Source organism: Haemorhous mexicanus, chromosome 3 (genome assembly GCF_027477595.1).
Source record: "Haemorhous mexicanus isolate bHaeMex1 chromosome 3, bHaeMex1.pri, whole genome shotgun sequence".
NCBI classification, from domain to species: Eukaryota; Metazoa; Chordata; class Aves; order Passeriformes; family Fringillidae; genus Haemorhous; species Haemorhous mexicanus.
Genome location: NC_082343.1, coordinates 113,381,829 through 113,407,731, shown reverse-complemented (window position 1 = coordinate 113,407,731; position 25,903 = coordinate 113,381,829). Strand labels below are relative to the sequence as shown.

The window sequence follows — 25,903 nt, the reverse complement described above, 5'->3', positions numbered from 1 at the left end:
CTTTATACTATCCTACTTCTTGGCCTGACATTTTTTTATTGATCCAGTGACTCTGTTGATTGTATTTATTCAGCTAAAAGCTAAATCTGTTGGCTAATTCCATGATTTAAAAGCATTACACTGCTCTGTAGTAGGTTCTGCTGCAAAATCTGCAGATCACATCTAATCACCCACAAGGTGCTCCACACTTCCTGCAGTGTTTTATTTCAGCATATCCAGTGTTTGAAAATGGTACAGCCTTTTTGCTCTTGGCGTGTTTGCTTTGCTTTGTAGCTGCTCTGTGAGTTCTGAAATGATCCTGTTTTCCATAATAACAGTGAGAGGGAGGGAAGAGAGCGCAAAAAGGACAAGCAGCACATGAAACGGAAAAAAGAGTCAGACTTACCCTCAGCTATTCTGCAAACCAGTGGAGTGTCAGAATTTACCAAGAAAAGGAGTAAACTGGTGCTTCCAGCTCCTCAGGTGAGGTGTTTACTGATGATAAACAACTTAAAAGGCCACTAAAACAGCGCCTTCTATTTTCTTGAATGGATCTCATAGCAACATTGTATTTACTGTGCCTTGGGATTTTTTCTTTCAAAGATATCTGATACAGAACTTGAAGAAGTTGTAAAAGTTGGCCAAGCAAGTGAGATTGCACGGCAGACTGCTGAGGAATCTGGAATCACAAACTCAGCTTCCAGCACTCTTCTCTCTGAATATAATGTAACCAACAACAGCATAGCTCTGAGGACTCCCAAAACTCCAGCAGCCCAGGACAGGATCCTGCAGGTAGAGTATAAGTGTACAGGATGGGTTTTAAGTTTTGGAGCAGGAGTCAACTGAGTAAAGGTGTAAGTGCCTGAGAAACACTCCTTAGTTTATGTGCAGAGTTGGTATTTGAAGCAATCCCAGTCTTCAGGACACACTGAAGGGCATAAAGCAGATCTACTTGTATTTAATCAATTGTCACTGTGTTTCAAAACATTCTGATTATTTTTCTTTTAGTCATATATTGGGTGAAGCTTTTAACCATTCTCCTGGAGTCTTGCATAATTTTCCCTTCCTTGTGTCTCTCAGTGCTTAAGATGTATGAGTTCATCTCCTTAAAACAGTGTATGTTATGTTGTCCAACTTTTATTTCAAATGACAAGTAGTAATTAACTGCAACAACGCAAGAATATTTTCATAGCACTTTATTGGCTTAAAACTTAGGTTAGCCAAAACCTGCCTTTGCAACCTCTGATTGCCTGGATTTTTCAAAAACTGGTTATGTTGAGTAACATTTTGTTGCGTATGTGGAAATGGATAAATTTAATCAGTGCAGCTAGTGTGTAGTACAAAACAAGACCCCAAAAATCCCACTCCAAAACAGAAAACCCTCTGAGTTGACAATGAGCTGTATTTCAGCAGTTCCATGATTAGAGAAAAGAGAAAGTTCATGCAGATCATAACCTGAGTCTGTACAATGTTTGCAGGAATGGTCAGTCTCACCTGCAAATGGAGTTTATTCTAAATGTCACAGCATTATGCATACACATAGGTGGATTAATGGTCTTCTGGGAATATATTTGCTATTTGCAGTAGTATAATTAGCTCATTTTCAGAAAGACTTAATTCTTCACTGTAATAAGGAAAAATGAAATAAAAAAAGAGGCTATTCATAAAAGCCTCAGTTAAGTCATGGACCAAAAGTCTGAATAGTGACCATCTCTTCTGGAACATTGTCTTTGAAGTGCAGTTTGGATAAAGTTGATTGAATTCAGGTTTCAGAGTTAAAGTGTGCTCCTCCCTTTAAAAATCAGGATTCTTGGGATTACTTGAGTGTTCAGTCACTAACAAATCTTGGAGATTTATGGAGTCTGGCAAACTGAAGGAAACTGAAACAATAAGTGACACACTCAGTTTTGCAAGCCCAGTTCATAACATATTTTACTGGAAATGAAGTTCAAATGCCTCTCAGTAGAACAGTAGGGTTTGTAAATACCAATGTATGGGTGTTAAAGCTAAAAAACTTTAAACATTTTCCACAAACTGATATTCAAATAACTCTTCTGCTGTTCTGCTGCAGTAGCTGTTCTGTTACTGAATCTGTTGAACATGACTGTGAATGTCTTGGTGAAGCACTGCTTGTGTTGTCTGTTACACAGGAGGCCCAGAATCTGATGGCTCTCACAAATGTGGATACTCCCCTGAAAGGAGGTCTTAATACTCCCTTGCATGAAAGTGACTTTTCAGGGGTAACACCACAGAAACAGGTTGTTCAGACTCCAAATACTGTGCTTTCCACACCTTTCAGGTAAACAGACTCCTTTTGTGATGGGTGCCTGGGTGGGCATGTGTCTGTTTGGAGGTGGGTGAACGGAGCGGGTTTTGATGTGTAAAATACTACCATGATTAGAGCTTCAGAAGAAACTCACTTTTATTTCAAGCCCTTGTTGTACAAGTTTTTCCTTCTCTGTGTGTTTAGAAAGCTCAGCCATGTCCTTTTCATCTGTGTTCATGCAGCTCACTGGAGTTTTGATCCAAAATGTGGCCTTCTGTGGTCTGGAGCAGTATAAATTATTCTGGAGTAATGCAGGAGTATAAATAGTAAGCTGGAGTGTCATTCTGTATGTGGATCCTGGCCTTTCCAAAGTATTACCTTGGAATCAAAGATGTGGGAGGTCCCTCAGCCAAACCCACACTGAATTTTTGAAAAGCTGGAGTAAATATTTTATAAGCCATATATATCCAAAATAAAATATTTCTTATATTGCCAATCTAAATACTACAGAATTGCTGGTTTAACTCTTAGAATGAACAAATATATATCCCACAAATGTCAAATACCATACAGCTAAAACATGTTACAATTGGTACATTTTGTGTGTGAGGTTTTTCCACTTAGGATCTAATTTTACTTGTATCATGTTAGTAGGAAAAGTGGAGAATAAAATAAAAAGGACCTTTATGGCAGCTTTTCCAAAGCAGCTTTATTTTGTTCAGAAGCTGTGTGCAAAAGCCCTGATCTTTTAATTAAAAAGAGCAGTTCCAGCAGTGAGTGCTTTATTTGAAGATCTCTTGGTGTCACTGTGGTGCAAAATGAATGTAGAATTTGACCTGGAGTGATCTGGCTGTTGATTTGTATTATTTTATATTTTAAAAAGTAGAGATGCTCTAATTTTGTTGTTTAGGATTTTTTGTTGTGTTTTTTTTAGCTTCTGAAGTTCAGATTTGCGCAGGTTACCTGTGGGTCAACTTGGCTTGCTTGCAGAAATGCTCTGTCAGTGGGAAAATCCAATCCTTGAGCAGAGGGAAAAAATAATTAATCCATGAAGTAGCCCCTCATTCATGCAGTAGGTCATTGGGATAGAGAACAATATTCCTTCCTAGTCTAGAGGAGAAGCAATTGGGGCCAACAAAATCTAAGACTTAATCCATGTTGCCTAACCATAGATGCTTAGAAGTAATTATTATTATGTAATTATTTCTTCAAGAGTCAGTGAAAGCAAAGAGGCATTCTAGGATGATCCATTCAGTTGCAGTGTGGGACAGCTGTTGGGCCAGATGATTTCAGAGCAGATGACTTACCCAGGTGGGGAAATGAGAGCTTGCAATTCAACCCTGGTTACTGTATCCCAGAATAATGCCTGGTGACTGGATAAGCTCCTCTCTCAAAAGCAGCAGTGGGAGTTAATGTTGGTGGAATTCCTGAAGCTTCTCTTAAAATGATGATGTGCCTAGATTTCAGCTTGACAGGACCTTGGTTGCACCTTGACAGGCTTAAACAATTTCTTTTTACTATTCTTGTAATTGCACTTTACAGTTTCACTGCCTCCCAAGAAAAAAACTCTAGATTGAACGTATAGACTGTGTTTATGTAACTTTTCCCAACATTCAGACTTTTGTAAGTAGAGTTCTTTAGTAAAAAACTAATGACTAACTGCACTTCGCTAGAACACCCTCTCAGGGGTCAGAGAGCTTAACTCCTCGAGGAGGACTGACTCCCAAACCTGCACTTGGCACAACTCCAGGGAGAACACCCCTGCGGGATAAACTGAACATCAACCCAGAAGAGGGAATGGCAGATTACAGTGACCCATCCTATGCAAAACAAATGGTAAGTAGTACTTAAGAAGTGGAAATCTTTGCTCTATCAATTTTCAGGTTTTTAGTTCTCATCTGCTGAAAATAATTTTATAATAAACGTTACTTCTTCCACCTGTCTACAGGTCTGTCCTCATCACATAATAAAATACAGTCTTTATTTAAAAGAGCAGAAGTCTTGCGACTTAGAATGGCTTTCAGGGTGCTCAGTAAACACACCAAAACATTTTTGGAGAAGACGTAGTTAAGTTTCCATCCTATTTCTATCTTTGAAGTGAGCAGGAAATGCATCTTGAGCAAAAATTCTTTTTTTTTGCAATCCTACACAATCCTCAAATTCCTCATCGTCTTGACTTCCTGATTTACATACAGGACCTTTTCATCAGTCTGCCATGTTGACAACACTGAGCTAAAGGAGTTTAATTTTTGCCATTAGGAACACTGGGGTTTGAGATGTTCATAAATCTGAGTCCCATCCAGACTCGTTCATTACCTTTGGCAACAGATGTTTCCATTCTTGGAGATTCAGCCAGATGGGCCCTGCCAATTAGACGTGGTGTAAAAGGGCATATACCTAATAGGTAGCACCTTGGGAACTCCTTTATGTGGCTGATTCTGCAGCCTCGACTGGGGCTTTGAATATCTCCCACCTGAGCTATCAGCAGTTTTTGGCCTAGCTAAGATATCCACTCCAAGTGTTTGCCATGTTCTCACAAAAATAACTCTTCAAGTTCAAAATTCCAGAACTCCTCTTAGCTTGAACCAGAAGGTTTATTTGATGTAGTTATACTTTAGTTCTCTCTTAGTCTTTTTATAGTAAACAGACTTTTTATTGTTAGAAGGGAAACTGAGGCTTTAAATCCCTGGTGGACTCCCCTGGTTTCCAGATCTGGTGCTGGCTGGCTTAGCAGCAAACTGAGGTGGCCAGGGAATAATTAGTGTGTTGTTCCTGTCTGTTAATGCAGATGAGGGGAGTCTGATTGTGTTGCACTCAGGGTATTGCACTGCATTCATCACTGAATCCAGAAGCATCACATCTCCCTGCTCTTCCCACAGGAGAGGGAGTCTCGGGAGCACCTGCGCCTGGGGCTCATGGCCCTCCCTGCTCCAAAGAATGACTTTGAGATTGTTCTGCCTGAAAATGCAGAAAAGGAACTTGAAGAACATGAAGTAGATGAAACCTTTGTAGAAGATGCTGCTGATATAGAAGCCCGCAAGCAGGTCAGTGTGTGAGATGTGGAAGGTGCTTTTTCTGTAAAATAAAATGTGTTCCTTGTATGTATTTCACACCTGTTCAATGGAAAAGGTACAGCTTCTTCTACAGGATAGCAGAGTAAAATTTACCTGTTTTCTTTGCTGCTGCCAGAGTATACACACACGGAGGCCAAATCAGTTTTCTCTCTAAATAATTTTCTTAATTTCTTAATGTTATGTGTCACATTGTTTTCTGCTGTAAAGTCCCTAAGAGTACCTGTGTCCTACCTGCTGTGTTTGTCCCCCAGAAGATAAAAATTTAATTAAAAGCTTTTTTCTACAGTGGCACTTGCTTGATTTGAAGCACATAAGAACTGTGCTTGTTTTCAGTGTCAGGTTATTCTCTGAAGGTTAAAAGTTGCTGTTTGTGAAAGGTTAGACAGGTGTATACAAACTCAGGCAGGCTGGTAGCACACAGATAAAAATCTGCCATGCAGGGAATTGGCACCCTTGGCCACTACCAGAGGATTACCAGACAGCCAAGTTGTGAATGGGTCCCTGTTGTTTTGTTTTGTTTTAGAATCAAGGAAGGCTGGATAAAGTACAAGCCTAAATTCTGACAGTTAAATGGCTGTACTGGCCAGTAACCAGAGACACTTTAAATCTTTCTAAAAACAGTTCATTTTCTATTTAATACTTAGCCTAAATTTTGTGTTGCAAATCTCTTTCCAGTATATACCTTATATAAATATACATTTTTTATAAAAATAAATGGGATTTTTGAATCCAGAGAATGTTTTAACAATGGCTGTGCTTGACAAGTGAGAAAAATACTTTAAAAAATCCTATGCTTTGATGTTTAAATGGGATAAGCATTTCCCAGAATTTGATTCCCCGTGTGTCCTGTTTGGGGAGGAACATGTTTTATACATGTTTTTGTATGTCTTGTGCATACATACCCTAGTAAAAAGTCTGAATAAATACAAGTAATGTATGTGTGTAGAATAGAGGAAAGAATCTGAGTTGTAACATCATACAAGAGAAGAGCATCCTGCCTTCCAGTGAAGATATGACATGCTGGGCTTAGAACATGGAGGATGTTGGTCATTGCTCCTGAAGTTCCTGACAACACTGGCTTTTCATGTCATTTATTGCTTGAAAGTGTATTGTAAAGAGGACTCTAATGTTTTTCCTCTTTAACAAGTATTGTTTTTAATGAAATATGTACTTTAAGTGATTGAAGATGAGAAACAGAGTCATGGCTGCTAATTTAAGAGTCTTTCTTTTCCTGGTGGATTTAATGTCTGAAGAATTAGAGCAGCTGTCACATGTAGAGAAATGTGTAAAGAACGAAATCTTGCTGCAGTTGAGATTGAAGGAGAATTTGATGCCTGGAAATGACTTTTGAAGATCTTTTTTCTGTTGGAGTTAATCTGCTGTGCTCTTCCCATTCACTTTAGAGACAGCAAATTACATTGTCATCACATTATTTAGCTCTGGCTTAGTAACATGAAGTCTGTATACTGGAAGGAATCTTTGCTGCAATAATCAATTAGTTTTTATATCACATACATTCCTAAGCAGCATCTGATTGTGTTAGAGTGGCTGGAGTAACACTTGGCTTGTTTGTTTAGGCTCTCCGAGAAGCAGAGCGTGCCAAGGAGCTGAAGAGAATGCACAAAGCTGTGCAGAAGAATCTACCACGGCCCTCAGAAGTAAGTGGAAACAAAATTCACTGTTAAGGAACAAAAATTAAAAATAAAGGCTTTTACCATTATAGGAGGATATACAGTCAAAGGAAATCATTAGAGAGTGAAATCTTTGACTGTGCTGTTTTTCAGGAAACTCCCCCAGCAGAGTGTTCATGTGGTATTTTGTCTGTGCAGATGTTGAGAGTGCTGCATGTGTCACAAGGGTTTTGGCACCTCCACTGCGGAGTTTAGCTGATACATAAAATTCATACTTGAGTGGAGATACATGAATTTAATACTATCTTTGGTGTATATTATATTTACCAACTTTTTTTATTCCTGGACAGGTTAATGAAACAATTCTGAGACCCTTAAATGTGGAACCACCCCTAACAGACTTGCAGAAAAGTGAAGAACTCATAAAGAAAGAGATGATTACCATGCTTCACTTTGATCTTTTACATCATCCATTTGGAGAACAGTTTACTGGTAAGAAAGGTAAAGGCCCAGGATTTGGAAGCAACAATGCTGAGCACATGGCTTACTTGGAACAAAATCCTTATGAGAAGTTCTCCAAAGAGGATCTCAAGAAGGTGAGAATTGTGTGACCTGAGGAGACCTAAAGTCTCCTTAGGGCATAGTTCTGTAATATTGGGAAAAAAAGCCTGCACAGAGTTCAGTTGGGAGGTCTCCAGGGGGTTGTATGAAGGGCTGTAATCATAGAGTTGTTGGGGTTGGGAAAGACCTCTAAGATAATCAGGTTTGATCATTAACCCAGCACTTCCCAGCATTAAGTAAGGATTAGTTTATAAGTAAGGATGACTTAAGTGCACATTCTGCTTTCTGTGAGCTGATGTTAATCTGGGCTTTCAGCAGAATGATGAGGATGCTGTATTTGCCCATAGACATTGTTACTGAGATACAAATTTGAATGTGTTGTGGTTGCTTATCATTTTAAATAAGGCTAAGAGGAATAATACCCCAGTTAAACCCCAGAACAGTTACCAAATTCTTCTTTGCCATTTCTGTAAATAGCTGTTAAATCATTGAGGCATTAACCAGGTTTGATACCCACCTTCTGCTGCCTCTGAATTCTATTAATCCAGAATTACAAAGCATTTTCTTCAAAACAGTGCGGACTGAATAGGACAGTGGTAGTCAGCTTGTACCTTAGAGCAGCAAATCAAGTTGCTTAATTATGCTTGTCAAGCTCAATCCAGGCAAGCTGTGCTGGTGCAGAGCCTGCTGGGCTGTGGCAGCTGATCTTGCAGCCATACCTGGTCCAGAAGTGCTGAACAGGCAGATTGGGCCCTGGCTGGCTGCAGTGAGTGGGCGGCCTGGGCACTGTGTCCTGTTTTGCATTGTAATCCCAAGTTAAACAGCAGCTCTGGACCATGGTTCCAGTTCAGGGTGTTCATTTACTTAAGCAGCTGCAGATGTTGCCTTTTGCTGCCAAGTAACAGATAGGCAATTCTGTATTTTAGCTCTTTCAAAGAGCTTCACCTGTGAAGCTGTGCCAATAACCTTTGACCAAATGCCTACAGGAATAAAAATGAGTGAAAAGAGCAAAATCACGTGCCACCAAGTCGTCTGTCTCTTTAGACTTGTCCTCTAACAATACCTGTTGTATCTCTGCACCTAAACCCCTTATTCCTTTAAGGTGACTCTAAAGATACACAAGCAGATATTAAATCCCTGTCCTTGACCATATCTGACCAATAAATGTAGAGCCTGAAAGGAGAAACACTGAACAGTATGTACTTCCAATTTGCTGTGAAATGAAAAATTATACTTCAAGATCTCTTACCAGGAGACATAAAAATGGAAAATACAGTTAGATCATGAATTTCACTGCCCTGCCAGTGTCAGATTGTTCCCTAAGGAATGTTCTCCAAGTGCTTTCTCTGGTTGTTTTGAAGTGCAGCAAGAATCGGGTTTGCTATCACTTCCCTTAGAGACTATTACACAGTCCAGTAGTTTTTGTCTGGAAACTTTTCTTCAAAGTCCCTGGAAGTTTTGTCTCCTAACTGATGGACAGAAGGTTTTTGCATCCCTGCTCCTGCTTGCTCTCTAACATTTAACACAATATTCCCTCTTGTCTAAAATCCAGTTCAAACCAGAAAATTTTCCTATCTCTGTGATCTCACCTGGAGCTTGTTTATTTTGCTTTACTTCATTTGTTTTTAGAACATCTTCATCCTAAAACCCTTTCATAAAATACTCCTTTATTTTCCTGATGTGCAATTGCGTTTTGGGAAAGATTAGCAGTGGTGCTGGGCAGGGTGTGCTGAGCTCCTGGAGGTGGGAAACACTTCTGGTGCCACAAGTAAATATCCTCAAGTAGTTCTTCACAGTGTACTAATCTTGGCTAATTGAAATTTATAACATTAAGCTTTGTCAGGTGTGGTTGCATTACTCCTATTTTATCTGTCTTGACCATCAAGAATAAGTAATTAATTTTCTTTTCCCCTGTCTGTGGAATCATCTAATCTGGTGATACCTGAATTTCTACCTGGTCAGTGTGCAGTTACAAAACATAGCATCTGCTTGCAGTAAGATACCTACTGCTGATAGGGAAATTTGTGCTGCACCTGTAAATGCTGTTGAAAGAGAGGACATGGACATGTTCTTATAACCAATGAAGTCTAGACTGGCAAAGATGCTTTAGTTTTTTAGTTATTAATAAAATCAGAAGGACCTGGGTGCCTGTGCAGTTTTGTGGGCCAGGCTCTTTGTCAGAAATATTAAGAGTTGTGAGATCAACAACAATCTTTACAGTTCATTGTAAACTTCAAAAACTAAACTGGAAGCAGCAGTGCTCATATCTCACCAGTTCTTCAGCCACAGAACGTGTTAGTTACAGTCAGAGTTGTGTCTCCTGCAGCACAGCTTACGCTGCTCACCTGGGAATGTTTAGACTTGACTTTCCAGGTTGTGTGGAGAAGGGCGAACAAAAGGAAATGAAAAGTGATTTTTGTTTCATAGGACAGCTGCTTCTGTCTGTACAGTTCTCCCTCCCCTCAAGCTCCCTGCTTTTATCTCTGTTCTTGTGCAGCAAGATGAAGTATCTCACTGTGTCACAGCTTTCATTAGCCACGCCAGAGTGATGTCAGGTTTGGCCAAATTATATAAAATGAGGGATAGTTGTGCTGTGAGGAGCCTTCTAGCCTGGGTTTCATTTGTAATCCACAGCATCTGTATTCGATTTCATAGTTAGCTTAACCTGATGGTGAGCTTTGAGTATGAAAAGAAAAGCTGCCCCCATGAATTGCACACTGAAGGTTTGAAAAGAAGAGAAATTTCCTTTTATCCTGTGTATTGTAACTGCAACTTCTCTCATCCTTTCCAACAGGCACAGGATCTACTAGCACAAGAGATGGAGGTGGTAAAGCAAGGAATGGGGCATGGAGAGCTGTCAAGTGAAGCTTATAACCAGGTGTGGGAAGAGTGTTACAGCCAAGTGTTGTACCTGCCTGGACAGAGCCGCTACACAAGGGCTAACTTGGCCAGCAAAAAGGACAGGATAGAGTCACTTGAAAAGAGACTCGAGGTCAGTGTCACTTTTTTCTGTCTCTTGCACCTCCTTTTTTTTTTGAGTTTCCTTTTGTTTTTTTGGTTTTTTTCCTTTGTAGGAGTTCAGTCAGGTTTTTTGAAGGGATTCATTTGAAAAGGTTGGTTGAGGAATTTTCCTAGGGAGTTTATAGATGTTCTTGAGGTGCTTAAATGAGCTTCTTTCATCTTCCTCCTTACAATATTCCCACACAAAGTTTCTCTCTGCACTGTTAGCTGTAGCACAGCTCATCCACTCCATTCTCTACTGGAGAGAAGGTCAGGTTCTACTGTGCGTTAATTAACATGTGGATTTTTTAATGTTTTCTTAATCTCTGCTCTCAGTGGATCAGATATTTCTCAGTTTGCACTTGATTGTGGCCAGGATGAGGAGAAACCTCAGAGAAAGATGCTTAAAAAAAGCATCTCTGCGCCAAAGTTCCTCTCCAGTTCTCTTTCCAATTTAATTTTGGTTTCTGACTGACTATTACATATATGAAGGTTAGATAGTCTTGAATTCTTTCCCGGCTGGCATCTTTTTCCAGTTCCAGAGATTCCCTCCAAAAAAGAGAACAATGGATGTTTGTGATTCCATTTCACTTATCTTTGTCAGACCCTTTGACACTGATTTCCCTTGCCCATTCCTCTCTCTAGGTTTGCACCCTAACACTCCATACAAAAAAAACAAAAATAGACAACGTTCATGATAACAAGTAAGCTGGTCTGAAACAGTTTCTTTCCACGGAACATGTTTGTTCTGACTTGCAGTAAGTCATAAATGTTTTCTAAAATACTGCTTTAGCCTAAAAGTTTCTCTAAATTAAGCAGGAATCACATTATTTTTTTTCCTATGGTAAAAGGAAACTCTGCAAAAAAAGTTTTTCTGTTTTTAATATCAACATAGCTACAGTAGCTAGAAGCAAACCTCCCCATACAGCTGCTACCCCAGAAATAATCAGGCCAGAAAGGCTGAATTTTCGCTTGATTCATACACATGAAATACAACGTTAGTGTGTGTTTTGTGAAGCCTGTCAGTCAAGGGCGTTGTCCAGGTGCAGCTCCCGCAGTTGTTAGCCCAGCTCCGGGCCAGGAGCAGTTCACCTGTGTGTAACCCGGTAGTAGCAGTTTAGTATGAGCTCCAGAGCCCCTGTCGTGCTGCTGCTCACCCAGCAGAGAGCACCATTGCTCTGCCCAGCGCTGCCTGACAGACTCTCACTTGCTCTGCCTTCCCAAACCCGTGTGAGAGCTCAGCTGCAGCCTGGCCCTGCATGGCAGCGGGGCCTGGTGGGCAGCATGCCAGAAGTCAGAGGGCTGCACCTAATTTGTGTACAAATCCTTTTGAAATTTAAATATCTTAGGTCCAAAACGACATTAGAAGGGCATTATTAAAGTTGCAAAGTCAAACAGTCCAAGTTAGGGAATGCACGAACAGCCTTAATTTGCCTGTGCATATGCTTTTTGAGACAGTCTTTAATTTCATGATTGCAGCCTAGTTTTTCCACAGACTCATTTACTGCACAGGGTGGATGGTACTTGCTTAATGAGTAGCTCTTGAATATTTTGTTTTCTCTTAATTGTTTGGTGTGTGGCCCTGTGCCTTTATCCTGCGCACTGTTTCTGCAGTCTAAATTGGTTACTTCTGTGTGGGCTTTCTTGTTCTGTCCTTCTCTTCCCAATATTTGAATGAGTATGTGGTGGTGGAATGCGTATTAAGGATACTGAAGCAAAGTAAGGTCAAGTTTATACTTTATCAAGCTCATGTATGTTTGTTCTAAATGGTCTTTGAGTCACCCAGGAAAGAAAATACAAATCAGAGGTCTTGCCAAAAAAAAAAAGAAAAGGTTTTATTTTCTGCCAACATTGCATGGGACTCTGTGAAAGACACTTAACAAAATCCTGTTAGCTGTGTCCCATCAAGCTAAGAAAAGTGATCCTGCCTCTCTGCTCAGCCCTGCTGAGGCACATATGGGGTGCTGTGTCCAGTTCTGGGCTCCTCAGGACAAGAGAGACATGAAGCTCCTGGAGTGGGTCCAGTGCTGGGTGGCAAAGATGATGGAGGGACTGGAGCATCTCCCTGAGGAGGAGAGGCTGAGGGAGCTGGGGCTGTTCAGCCTGGAGAGGACACACAGCTGAGAGGGGCCCTCAGCCCTGGGTGTCCCTGTGTGCAGGGAAGGCTCAGAGCAGGGCCCAGGCTCTGCTCCAGGGCACAGCAATGGCACCAGAGGAATGGGCGGGGACTGATCCCAGCAAGTTCTGCCTGGGCAGGAGGCAGATCTTCTTTCCTATGCAGTGATCAAGCACTGAACAGATTGTCCAGGGAGGCTGTGGAGTCTCCCTCAGTGGAGATATTCCAGAACTGCATGGACATAATCCTGTGCCATGTGCTCTGGAATGACCCTGTTTGAGCAGGGAGGAGGGACCAGATGAGCCACTGTGATCCCTTCCAGCCTGACCCCTTCTGTGTCTGTTATCAGTCACTGCAGTCTGGCTAATGTAGCTACATCCCCTGGGAGCTCAGAGTGCTGCTGCCTGAGACTCTTGGCTTGGTGCAATTCCACACACAATCCTGCTCTACCATTTTCCTGTGTTCCAAAATACCACCCCAGTGGGGCCGGCAGAGCCCTGCACCTGCAGGTGCAGTGAGCACTGTGATCCCTCTCACAACTCACTGTTGTTGAGTCTGTGCAAAGTTAAATTTGACCTGAAAATCTCTCCCAAGTGTGCGCAAAATGCAGTTTAGTGCAGCTCTGTGGCTTGACCACAGAAGGCCCTTCCTAAAAGGAAGATGTACAGGTTTTTTAAGCATAGCTCACCTGCTGAATTGTTTCTTAAACAATAAATAAAAAGCATAGCAGTTTAATGAACAAATGAATATGCAATAAAAAAGCACAGATTTTTTCTTCGTACCCCATTCTCAGCAATGACAAAACCCACCTTCATTTTAATGTTTTTCCAATTAAAATTGTCTGAAAGCAATATCAGTTGAAATAGATATTTTAATGGGAAGTATCAGACAAGGTTAATGAAAAGCAGGGATATTAGATCAGCTTTTGGTACCCCAGGACACTTGCTTGTACTCTTAGCTGTCTTTGTGAGAAGAGTAGAAACTGTAAAACAAAGTTTACCAGCAGCAGCATCTGATGTTGGTCAGTTTTGGGGGCTGCTTCTTCCCATTTATGGTGCACTAAGATTTTTAGAGGGAAAAAGCCACAAAAGTGCAGTGATATTTGGCACAGCTGCATATGGGGAAGTCAGTGTCTAATACTTCCATATGGGGCTGCTGACACCCTGCAGATCCTGTGCAAAAAAACCAAACTGTTTCTGGGTCTGTCTTCATCACTCAGAGATTCCTGGCTGGATTGATGGTGTGGACACACACTCATCTTCCTCTAATTGTCCTGTTCTCACTGCCTGAGTGGTTTAGTCGTGGCAGCCTATGTTGACATGACATTTATCTTTCTCAAATGGATGCTGATATCACAAACAGATTTGTGCTGTTATTGATGAACTTGAGGAGGCAAAGTGGAGCCGTTGTGGAGAGCTTCTGTTTGGCTGGGTATCCTGTCCAGGCATCATCAGTAATGCACAGCTCATCAGTAGTTCTGATGTTGGAGTGTACTGCTGTGTGTTAGTAATACTTTTCATTGCTTTGTTTTGTGGGTTTTTGACTCCTTGAATGTGTTACTTAATGTGGGTTAAGAGTGTTAGAGGATTAGTACGTGAATTTTCTTGCATTACAGATGGGGAGTAGTTTCAGGTCTATGCAGGTGAATCACTGTGACCTCAGTATGTGTCTCTGGTACACCTTAGATTTGTGGAATTTTCTGATCTTTCCAGTAGCTTTAGAAATCCAGAGTATTTTTCCAAGGCTAGGCTACACTGCAGAGCACATGATTCAGAAACTGAACTTTTCTGATGCTTGCAGTTGTGTTGAGTAACTGCTTCAGTTCTCTACAATACCTTAGCTCCCTTCTCTTCCAAACAATACATTTATAAAGAAAAGCATTCCTACTAACATATGTTAAACTGGGAACTTTTTAAGATGAAATGAGATAGTAAAGGCCTCTATTTAACAAGCTAGTTGCTTCCCTTTGTAATTCACAACATAGAAACTTCCTGCCATCTTTGCTTTTCCTTTGAAGACCGTTAATAAAGTTGGCTTGCAGAATACAAATACTTTAATTAAAATTGTGGTAGTTAACATTATCATTTCACTTGATTACTAAATTATAAATGCTATTGGAAGCCTGCAGGAGAAAAAGTTCAAGATACACTGTCTATGCAAAATCTAGTAAATTAGCTATTCTTTGCAGTATCCAAGACACATCAAGGTGATGATTTATCAAAGTGTTGATGTTTGCTTTTAATTGCAGTCCAAGTCCTCTGAATTAATTCAGATTAAAAACAACTTGCTTAGGTGGGGTTTTATAGGATATATGGTACACTCTGCTGCAGGATGTATCACTTTAGTTTATTGGACATTGTCTTGTAATTTATCTCTAGTTTATGTGCTAAAGCTTGCAGTTTCTTTTGCATTTTCAGGTGTGCTGGTACTCACAAAGCACCCACAGAAAATAAGATATTTTATAGGACTAGGAACAGAAAAATTACTCACAAAACTAAAATATGGTGAAAATCCTGAATAGCATTGCTTTTATGCTTCCATGTTTTATTTTGGCCTAATGTCTTGCATTTGTGGAATACACTTCTTTTTATAAGGTCTGTTTAGAATGTAGTTTGCACCAGAGGATCACAGCAGAGAGGCACCAGGGGTCTTCACTGTCAGATTGTTCAGAATCTGGAAACTTCGTGTGCTTAGAAATAAAGGTCAGCATTGACAAAGCTCTCATTGCAAAGGCCTTTGCACACCCTCACTGTCCAGACCTGAGTGCTGCAGGATCACCATGGAGCTTCTGCTGTATTGAGAGGGAGCCAGGCTCTTTGGCATCTCCTCTATTGCCTGAGCTTTCATAACTTTGTCAGACTCTGGAAGAGGCCAGTGCAGGCACTCTGTTGTGCAAGAGTGGTGTTTGAAGGTAATTACACTGTGCTGACTGCCCTGTGACCTCACCAGACACTGCAATGACCCGTGTTAGCTTGTGGCTTATCAAAGCTCTTGGTCTCTGGTGGGTGTTACTGTCTGTGATCTTAATGCAAGGTTTTTCTTCCCCAATGAGTGGTAAAGAGCTTCCAAAAAAGTTCAGTAAAAATAAATTATTTGTTTTTTGTCATAAACTATGCTCTTCTAGACATGTTTCTGCTGTGATAGAGATAGGATCCTTGAATCATTAAATTTGGAAAAGACCTCTAAGATCACCATGTCCAGCCATCAGCCTTATACCACCATCTTGTTCACCTCTAAACCATGTCCTCAACCGTGTCATATCCACATATTTTTTGAACAGGGATGGTGACAATGCTTGTCAACCCTTTCCATAACTAAATTTTTTTCCCAATATCCAGTGTAAACCACCCTTGATGCAATTTGAAGCCATTTCCTCTCATTCTGTCATTTGTTACCTGGGAGAAGAGACTGACACTCACCTCAGTACAACCTCCTTTCTTTGTAGGGAGCATATATGAGTATCACTGGTCTTAGAAGCAGTTCTCAAATAAAAATCTTCAAAGTGAACTTTATGCCATGGCTGTAGATCAGCAATGATTACTGACTTGCACAGTAACTTTCCTAGATTATTCTAGTTCTAGTTGGATGCTGTGAGCCCCTATAGGAACACTTGCTTTTCATATACCTTGTATTGTTTTTACTCAGCAGTTACACTGATTCATGGTGTTTGGAGACAAGCCATTATAATTTCTGGAACAATACTTCAGGGGGAGCATGCTCTTGGGTCATTAGATCTGGCTGTGAGTAGACAGAGCCGTGTTCTGCAGATATCAGTAAGTCATAATGGTACATGATCTACATGACAAAGTACAATATAGGAGTTTATCTGGGGCTCCCCTATTAAACTGGGAAAAGTCAGCTTTATATTGCTATGCAAGCTCTGAACATCTGGTCTAGTTTCAGTTGGGAAGTTGTAGTTGCTTACCAGCAATGCCTTAAATTGAGGATTTTTTTAAGTGACTCTTTCCATAAAAAACTTAGTGTGATCCCATTCAATTAGAATGAATTTCTTCTTTTTCATGTCTTATCAGCTGCAAGCTCAGTCCATCTTTGCTCTCATCCTGATCAGCACCTTTGCTTCATGATCCTCATACTCCCTCATACATTACGTGGAGCACCTTACTGGAGGTGAGGTGTTCAAGGCCAGGCTGGGCTTGGAGCAGCCTGCTCTAGTGGAAGATGTTCCTGCCTGTGGCTGGAGGGTTGGAATGATTTGATCTTTCAGGTCCCTTCCAACCCAACCCATTCTCTGATTCTGTGATCTTAAGTGCCACAGCAGAAATGGGAAATTGTGTCAAGCCCATGGAGTGGTTTTGGTTGATGGGCTGAGCTAATGTTGTTTAATAAATTGAGGCCTTATTCTTCTACACTGGACATGCAATTTTGGTTTGATGCTAACTCCAAGCCTCAGTTTTCAGCAGAGTTGACTTATATTTTCCTAACTTGGGGGTAGCTCAGGCAGGGTTTCACAGAGAGTTTTGCATGGTCAAATTCTAGATAGTTGTAACAGTGTTTCAAGCCAAAAAGGGAGAATTCTGCCCAAGAGCTTGGAACTGAAAAAGCATTTTGAAGTAGAGAAATTAATGACTTTTTTTTTAAACATGCTGTTGTTGAGTACACCGTAAGCTTGTAAAGGCAGATGACCCCAGGATGGCCAGAGGATTCTGTAGTGTGGAGGTCCTTGTTGTCCCTGGAGTGGTTGGAAATGCCTGGCCTGGAGCACAAGCTGCTGTTGAGCTGAGCGCTCTTGCCCCAGACACTGAAGCTGAGCCAGCACGAGCCAAACTCACAATCCTCCCATTCCAGTTAAGTCAATCCTTCTCCTGCCAGCAGAACTGAATTTGGGAGGGCCACGTGTGGGTCTGAGGTGAGGAGGGAAGTTACAGTAACATTTAGAGTAGTCCTATGTATGTTCCAGGAGTGCTCTGCTCAGCCTGCGTAGCTGAAGCTGGCAGAGGATTTCTCTGCACAAGCGAGGCAGCTTTGTGATGATGTTGATTCTCCAAGGTCATGGAACAGGTTGGTTTACTTTGACTGTGCCTCTGCTCTGAACATGCACCAGTTTTTCTTCCATGTTTGTTTAATCTATCCAGCATGATTAGGAAGATCAATTAAAAGACAAGAGAGTTTAATGCTGTTCAGGGATTACCAGAAACTCCACATTAAAGGGAAGGAAAACAAACCAGTCAGTACAGCGAAAAAACCCTTGGAACTGAGGAGGGGTGTCCTCAGTAGACCTGGTGAGATGAGAATTCTGAAAATGCAGTTTTTAAGGCAATTGAGCTCTTCTTTCCTCAGGGTCAGTTTTTCTTAAATCTTTCCCAGTGGATGTTTGTTCTCATAAGGAGTCCTTCTCTGTCCTTCGTTGTCCTTAGTTAAACCTTACAACTAACATCTAAAATTTCCTTCCCAAATTTAAGTCCCTCTTCCTTTCTCAGTAGCAGTAAGAACAGATGAATTTTTCACAATTAACTTTGGGATATTTAAAGCAGGGTGTTGTGTCTTCTTTTTCTCTTTTTTTGTTAGGCAAAACTGGTTTTCCAGTCAGTCTCCCTTTTCTAGATCATGTTTTATAAACCTCTGGTTATATCTGTTGCTCTTTTGGCTCTTTTGTCTGCTGCTTGTTTTGTTTTTTTTTTCCTTGGTTCTCTAGTGCATTACTGAAAACTGAACACCACTTTACGAGTCATGAGGGAAGCTTTTACATTGGAGATTTGGGATGGGATGAGGCTCTCACACTTGCCTTAACATCGATATATCATCTTACCCCGTGTCTGTACATGCTGTTCTCATTTTGCTGTTGCTGGTATAAAAGTCAGCAGAACCAAAGCTGGCCAAGGAACAGTACAAAATAAATAAGTGGAGAAATCTTTCAAATGTCTTTACTCTTTCTGTTAGGTTCAGGGGGAAATGGTTGTCAGATTTTACTCAAATCTATTTCTTTGCATTAAGCAAATAATGTAGACTACTGTTTAAACACACCTCTTCATAACTGCTTGGAATTTTTAGCTTGGTATCTGAGCCTTAAAATTTTATGAAGCTTGAACTGAAATTATATGCAGTTGTTGGCACTAATGCAGCAGTCAGCAATTTTTAATAAATAGTATTTGTTACAAAAGCTGAGACCTCCTTTTGACCTTCTTGTAGTAGGTCCTAAAATTTCGTAGTTGGGAGGGAGGGGAAAAGGTGGTGAGTGTTCACATTTCTCCCTAAGCAGAGAAGGAAGAAATGTCTGTTATTTCTGGTTTTAGAAACTTGGGAGGCTTTTTTCTTTTCTTTTTCCTGTTTTTTGTCTTTTCACAGCAGTGAGGCCTATGATAATCCAAGATGGGACAAGAACTGGAGTAGAAAAGCTATACAGGAACATATAACCTAAGGAGCTCTGATAGTTAAGAGTCCAGTATCCTGACCAACTCCAAAATATTAAGTCAAATTATCTGAAAATTTCAAGAGTGCTTAAATAATCGGGGTCTGACAATGTAATAAGTATCAGACTTGAACTGGCCTTGTTAGAAGCTTTAAATTTAAAAATGCTTTATTATAGCTAGCACTTCAAGATAGTACACACTTGGGGTGTGATTGATCTACCTGGTCTTGGGTAACAGTGTCTAAACAGACAGGTTGTGCTCCCATCACCATCAGTGAAGAGCCCTTCATTGAGGTGTTTAATCTTGTCCCAAGGCCCTGGATCAGATAAGCCATGTCCTGGAGTTGCCAGTTTCTCTCCTGATGACAGAAAGATCTCCTGTGACGAAATCAGATGTTGATGTCAAAAGCCAAGCAAAGTGAATGCCAGCTGGAGTGTAAAAGTGTGAGACCAAGCCAGTACTGCCACTGCTGCTGGTGGTACTTGGAACATGGGGATAATTCAGGGCTTGTGACCACAGTGCCCTGATCCAGTCTCTTTTCTGTATGGTGGGGTAGTGCTGATAACTGTATTTATGCCCTTAGGTACTCAGTGTTTACCATTTTATGAGAAAATCAGGTTGTTGAGAGATCATGGAATCACAGAATAGTTTGGCTTGAAGGGATCTTCAAGGTCAGCTCATTCCAACCTCCTGCCATGGGCAGGGACACCTTTCACCAGCCCAGGTTGCCCAGAGCTCCATCCAGCCTGGCCTTGGACACTTCCAGGGATGGGGCAGCCACATCTCTGGGCATCCTGTGCCAGGGCCTCATGGCCCTCACAGTAAAGAATGAGATCTTCGCTCAGGATGACAGAAGAGTGGAACTTCTCTAAGTGGTCTTTTTTAGTCTTCTCTGAAGAGTGACATTGTGATGGGAGTTTAATTTCATACCAGCCATACTCTACATTGTCTGTAATGCTGGGAGCAACATGGACAGTTGATCTTTGTTACATTAGGCCTCTGTTACAAACAAAATTCTGTTTGCCTGTGCATCCATCTATTCCATGATCTCTAAATGTCAGTGGTGCTCAGCACACATTTTTCATCCAAGAAACATTAATTGGAAAATAGTTCATTGACTGCACAGCTGTATTTGTTGTTGCAGTAATAGCATATTATTTACCAATGAAGACATTTAAAGCTTTCATACTTTTCCATCAGAGAGTATCCTCACAAATCCCTAATCTATTTATTTAATTTTCTCTAGATTTATATAAATATTGAAAAAGAGGCGCCTTTCTGTATGCTTAAAGCACCTTGGGCATAGCTGAAGTCTACATTGCCAGCAGAGTTTGAAAAGCATAGCAGTCTGCATGGCTCTCCCCAGGAGCAAACTAGACAGCTCAGAAAGTCAAATTTCTCTTTCACTCACCCATTAACAGTTTGCTCCCTTGACCATTCACTTTGTTTATCTCTGCACCACTAACTAAAACTGTTCTAAATGAGTGAATAAATTGTTGAGGAGTCGGAGGGCAGGTTACAGAAACCTGCAGCTGTGTAACAGAGGGTACTTCAGTACAGTTGGAGGGCTGGAAGGCTGATGAAATGCACTTTGCAGTAGCTTGGTGATGGCTGACTGCAGTTATCACTGTGAAGGGCAGATCCCTCTTCAGTAGTTCCTCCCCAAAGGAGTTCTGTTTCATTGGTAATAAATGATATATTGAGTAATTGTAGCAATGAAAAGGTGCTCCATTTTGGTTGGTTTTTGGTAATTTCTTTGTGTGTGAGAACATTCACTAGCAAAGCTTTGATTTTTAAAGAAACAAGGCAAGGATTGGTGACTCAGACACTGTGGTTCTGAATTAGTCTTTTATATTTTAATACTTGAGAAGCTTTCATATCATATTTCATGTTCTGCACAAATATATCGTTAAGTGTGGCAAAAGTCAAAATATGAGAAGTTCAATTTTTTCTTGAGCTTGGCATTCTTCACACAGTCCTTTCTAAAAAAAAATGATTTTGTTTTGTTATGTTTTTAAGGAAGTAGTATTAAAAAAGCTTCAACAAGGAACCTTATGTCCCTGTTCAGAGATGTGAGCTGTTGGACTTCTCCACGGTTGTGCTCAGTGGTGGAGGCCTGTGTTCTTTCTTGGTTTCATAGGAGCATAGAATGGCCTGGGCTGGAAGAGACTATAAAGATCATCTCATTTCACCACCTGCCATGGCAGGGACACCTTCCACTATCCCAGGTTGCTCCAAGCCCTGTCCAACCTAAACTTGAACGCTTTCAGGGATCCAGGGGCAGCCACAGTTTCTCTGGGCAACCTGTGCCAGGGCCTCCCCACTCTCACAGGGAACAATTTCTTCCAAATATTTAATGTGATTTAATCTTCATCTTTAGGCCATTTGTGATTAGGATTCAGTGTTAAAGATTTCTGTGATGCCTTTAAAAATTCTGATGGCTGTTTCATTCTTTTAGTGCTCATTTAATTTTACCCCGGGTGGAAAAATACACAAAGACTTCTATTACCTTTGGTATTTTCAATGTTTTATACAACATTTTAAACAAATTAACACAAATATGTTCAGTTACTGACATTGTGTCCGAGGTGACAGATTTTTGTGATTTGTGTCACTTACCTGTTTATGGATTTTGTCTGGATTACAATTTTAGAGATGTATTATGTCTATTATAAAGATTTTAATCCGGAAGTGTAGATTGTTGTAAAATGTGAAGTATGATTATTTTAATAGAAATCAAAGAACTTGTTCAACTCAACACCATTCCACAGATACATTTTTACTTTTTTTTTCCCTCTTGACTTTTGAATTCTGGGTAACTAAAACAACTCTTGGCTTCCTTCTTGCAGATCAACAGAGGCCACATGACCACTGAAGCCAAGAGAGCTGCCAAGATGGAGAAGAAGCTGAAGATCCTTCTTGGTGGTTACCAGTCTCGAGCAATGGGGCTCATCAAGCAGCTGAACGATCTGTGGGACCAGATCGAGCAGGCCCACCTGGAGCTGCGCACCTTTGAGGAGCTGAAGAAACACGAGGATGCTGCCATCCCTCGGAGACTGGAGGTGAGATTCCAAAATCCAGTACCTGAGGTCACACACAGGCACCTTGTGGAAAAGATGTTTTTACAAGGAACGAGCTCTGAGCTGTAGGAACATCGGGGGTCAGATGGTCGGGTTGGACAGAGACGAGAGATCTCTGAAGCCAGGTGGTGGAACTTGTGGTTTATTGCAAAGGGCCTGGGTGCAGGGCCCTGCTTGGAGCTGCCAGCCACATCTCAGAGCAGGCCTGAGGGAAGTAAAGAGAGTGGTAAAGAGGATGAGAGAGAGAGAGAGGATGAGAGGATAAGAGGGTAAGAGAGCGAGATTCCCGTTACAATACAACAAGTCTTGTTCTGTGTTGAATATCCTAATTTTCACTGGCCAATCTAGTACAAGATACAAATCCTATAGCATTTACATACAGCCTATTAGAATCATTACATTACCATACTGTGTTACCTTTTAAACCCTAAAAACTACTCTTTGGACCCCTTCTGCCCAGCTAGTAGGGTCTGCTCTGACCCTTGGACCTGTCTGCAAGCAGAGGCTATTGTTTCATCAAAAGGGGGATTACCTTCACCTGGCCATACCATTGTTTTCCAGTTGTTCAGTAACTAAGGCTTGGTGTCTCAAAGCTTGCTTCCATTTCAATCTTGCTTATAGTTTCTATATTCTCAAAATCTTTTGCCAGACAATCATATTTATAAGGCTTTCCTGTTTCATCTTCCCCAACACTGACCTTTACAGCCTGAGTTGGTATCAAGTTTTTAATGTTATCTTAAAATCATATTTTTGGCTTTTACCAGATTCATCTGTTTTTTACTTCAATATCAAAGATTCTGTGATGCACATATTAGAGGCTGGGACTAATCTGGCAGTATGTTCTTTAACTTTGGGGTTTTTTTATTTCCGTGTGTGGTTTATTTTATAAGTCTTCTGCAATGTGTATCAGTACAAGTTCCATCCCTCTCTAGATTTGGTTTGTTTCAGTTTTAATTACTCTTAGATCTTCGGATAAATGTAAAACTTGTCTAAAATCTCCTTCTTCTAAAATCTCCTTCTCCTCCTTCTTTTGTCTGGGATATACCAGACTAAATGCTGGTGTATACCTGAAATAACTGTATTGGACCCACTTCTCTTAGTTTAAGGATCTCCAGGATATTCTCCTTTTATTCAGCTAATGAGACAGCCGTTAATCAAGACTCAGTCCTAGGTTTGAACCAGCACCAGCCTTTCTTTCCAAGGAATAAGTGTTCACCTGAGCACAATTTTTATTGTAATGTAGTTCTTCTCCAGAACAGAGCCTTCCATTGAGGCTTAGATAGTCTCAACCATTTCCTAAAAAAAGATAAAATGCATCAGTTCTTAAAACCAGTTTTGTGAAGATGATTTAGAAATGCTGATAGATGTGTCTGCAAACTCAGAAGTGATTAATTGATTTACTGAAAGATAACAGTTAAAACATATTAAATCACTTGATAGCTGCTAATAGCACCCATTTTTTAGTAAATTGCAAGGTTCCAATTTGAAATCTCTCCTTTTGAAGCATTTGATCTTAGCTGCTGTCAAAAACAGGGTGAGCTACCTGACATTTGAAATAAGATAGCTGTGATTCTTGATACTTTACATCCACTGTTCTGTTTTGCATTTATATTTAAAGTAAGTAATTTCAGCAATGTTCTGTCTTAATTCTGAGCTCTTCCTCTGGAGGAACTAAAATACAGCCTTTGGTAATGATCTTCATGGGTGTGACTGATGGGAAACTGACTGGTTGTTTAATGATGTTTTCCTTACAGTGTCTGAAGGAAGATGTGCAGCGACAGCAGGAGAGAGAAAAGGAGCTCCAGCAGAGATTTGCTGACTTCATGTTGGATAAAGAGACTTTTCAAGCAAAATATTAAAGCACAAAATTCCATCTGTCACTGATGTAACATTTCTAAAGTGTTCAGATACTTCTCCAGCAGCATTTGCCAGCAGTTGCAGAAATCAAGTGTAGTCTGCTGTTTCCATCTTGTCAAGTTTTGTTCCTTCAGTGGACTATTCCAAATTCTCTAGGTATGAATAGCTCTGGCCAGTGTTAAAAATGGGATTGAAATGTCCAGAATTTTATTGAAAGAAAAGAAAAATCACTCTGGTATGATTTCAGCCATGTCTTCATTTGCTAGGGTTATCACGTTATTCCTAGTGTTTTACCAGTCTTAAAAGACCTGTAAGATACATGCAGAATAATGTCTTTTGAATAAATCTGGAATGTTAAAAAACAACGAAGTAATAATGTCTGTCTTTTAACTAAAATTGTATCTTCACCTGTCCCACCCTTCCTTTGTTTTTCTGGTCTTCCCTTCCCCTTGCTGCTGCCTTTATTCTCCATGACTGATTTGTAATAGGAATTACCTGTGCGGGATAGTTCATGTCCAGATAATAAATACCATGTTCCCAGCTCTTCTCTGTGCCTGTGAATAAACACTCCCAGCTTTATCTAGGTGCTCTAATGGTCATACTGGCATAATCTCCCCATCCTGGACCCATGCAGGGTTAGGTTTTATAAAGACATCCAGCATGGCCTAATGCCACCATAGATTTCAGCAAAAAATGTACTGTTAAATTTTCTAAGTATTAATTTTTATAAATAATCTGCTGCTTTGTTGCCCATGGTGTGGGGTAAGAAAGAAGCTCTGTGTTTTCTCCTCCTTTCACCACATCCTAACAGGATTTAAGTGTCTCATTGCTTTGTCTTGAAGGGTAAGGGTAAAATTAGGGAAAGGTGGGAATGTGCTTACACTTTGGGGTTTTGAGCTATAGCTCATGGAAAGGCACAGGGTAAAAGGCAAAACTGTTGTTAACAGCACAAAATTCAGCAATTAAATACATCCAGTAACATGCATCATACAATTTTGCTTGGATATATTTGAAATTTAGATGGGGATTTTGCTGCCTGGAATTTTACCAGATTGCAGTGTCACTTTGTTCAGGCCTTGGAAATGTTACTGAGGAACACTGTCAGGGTTGTGCCTGTGTAGCTCTGCCAATGCCATCCATGGAGGTTAATGATTATCAGATTTTTTTAAATGTAACCTGGGTGAGTCCTGCTGTCACTGGCAGGAGTAGGGACACAGCCAGCCTTTGAATATCTTTCCCTTTACTCACCAAGACATCATTCTTCTGAAGTATTAATGCAATTATAGACTACATTCTTCTAGAAACGTGTTAAATATTTGACTAAGCCAGAACACATCTGGAATGAAGTATTAAGCATCAATCTTGTAGCATATGGGGTATTTTAGCTTGGATGGTTATACCCAAAAGGAAAAATCATGGCATATCATGTCAGTTCTTGTGGTTGTGTGGTAGCTGAAGATATTAACAGAGAAACCCTTGTAGGCTTACCAATACCACAACTACAATTGTTTCTTTTCTTTTTAGGGCTGCAGCAGAGCCTCTTTGATGTGCCCTGTATTTTTGACAGCTTTGGAGCTAGACAGGTATTCAAACTCTGTCTTAAATTGTTTAAATGAAAAATTCAGAAGGACTGATCAGTCACAAAACACTTTTCTTTCTTGAAATGTATGCAGTTAACCAGTTATTAATTGCAGCAGGCATGAGGTGGTTCTATTTGAGAAGTACCTGCAGGAGGTTTGCACAGTTTCTACAGTATAGTTTGTTCACACAACACTTAAGCAAGTTCACAGTTTTCCCTGTCTTTTAGTCAGAGTTTTTCTCCTGCAGTTTCTATCTCAGTAATGAAAGAAAACTAATAAAGTCTCTTTCCTTACTTAGAGCTTGGCTGTGCCCTGCTTTAGCTTTTTACCTGCCCTCAGCTGCCTGCTCTAGGGCAGCCAGTCATAGATCTGCTGAAATTACCCCAAAACC

General features: G+C 40.5%; 1 protein-coding gene across 1 annotated transcript in view; it reads left to right on the top strand.

Moving 5' to 3' along the window:
* Window positions 1–24,297, top strand: part of CDC5L (cell division cycle 5 like) — a 31,625-nt gene extending 7,328 nt beyond the window's left edge. The window contains exons 7-16 of the mRNA XM_059843071.1: window positions 318–462; window positions 583–771; window positions 2,130–2,278; window positions 3,919–4,081; window positions 5,125–5,289; window positions 6,897–6,977; window positions 7,301–7,546; window positions 10,306–10,503; window positions 21,845–22,057; window positions 23,830–24,297. Of these exons, the coding sequence (XP_059699054.1) occupies window positions 318–462; window positions 583–771; window positions 2,130–2,278; window positions 3,919–4,081; window positions 5,125–5,289; window positions 6,897–6,977; window positions 7,301–7,546; window positions 10,306–10,503; window positions 21,845–22,057; window positions 23,830–23,934 (1,654 nt within the window). The 3' untranslated portion in view covers window positions 23,935–24,297. The remainder of the gene's footprint in view (window positions 1–317; window positions 463–582; window positions 772–2,129; window positions 2,279–3,918; window positions 4,082–5,124; window positions 5,290–6,896; window positions 6,978–7,300; window positions 7,547–10,305; window positions 10,504–21,844; window positions 22,058–23,829) is intronic.
* The last annotated feature ends 1,606 nt before the right edge of the window (window positions 24,298–25,903 follow it).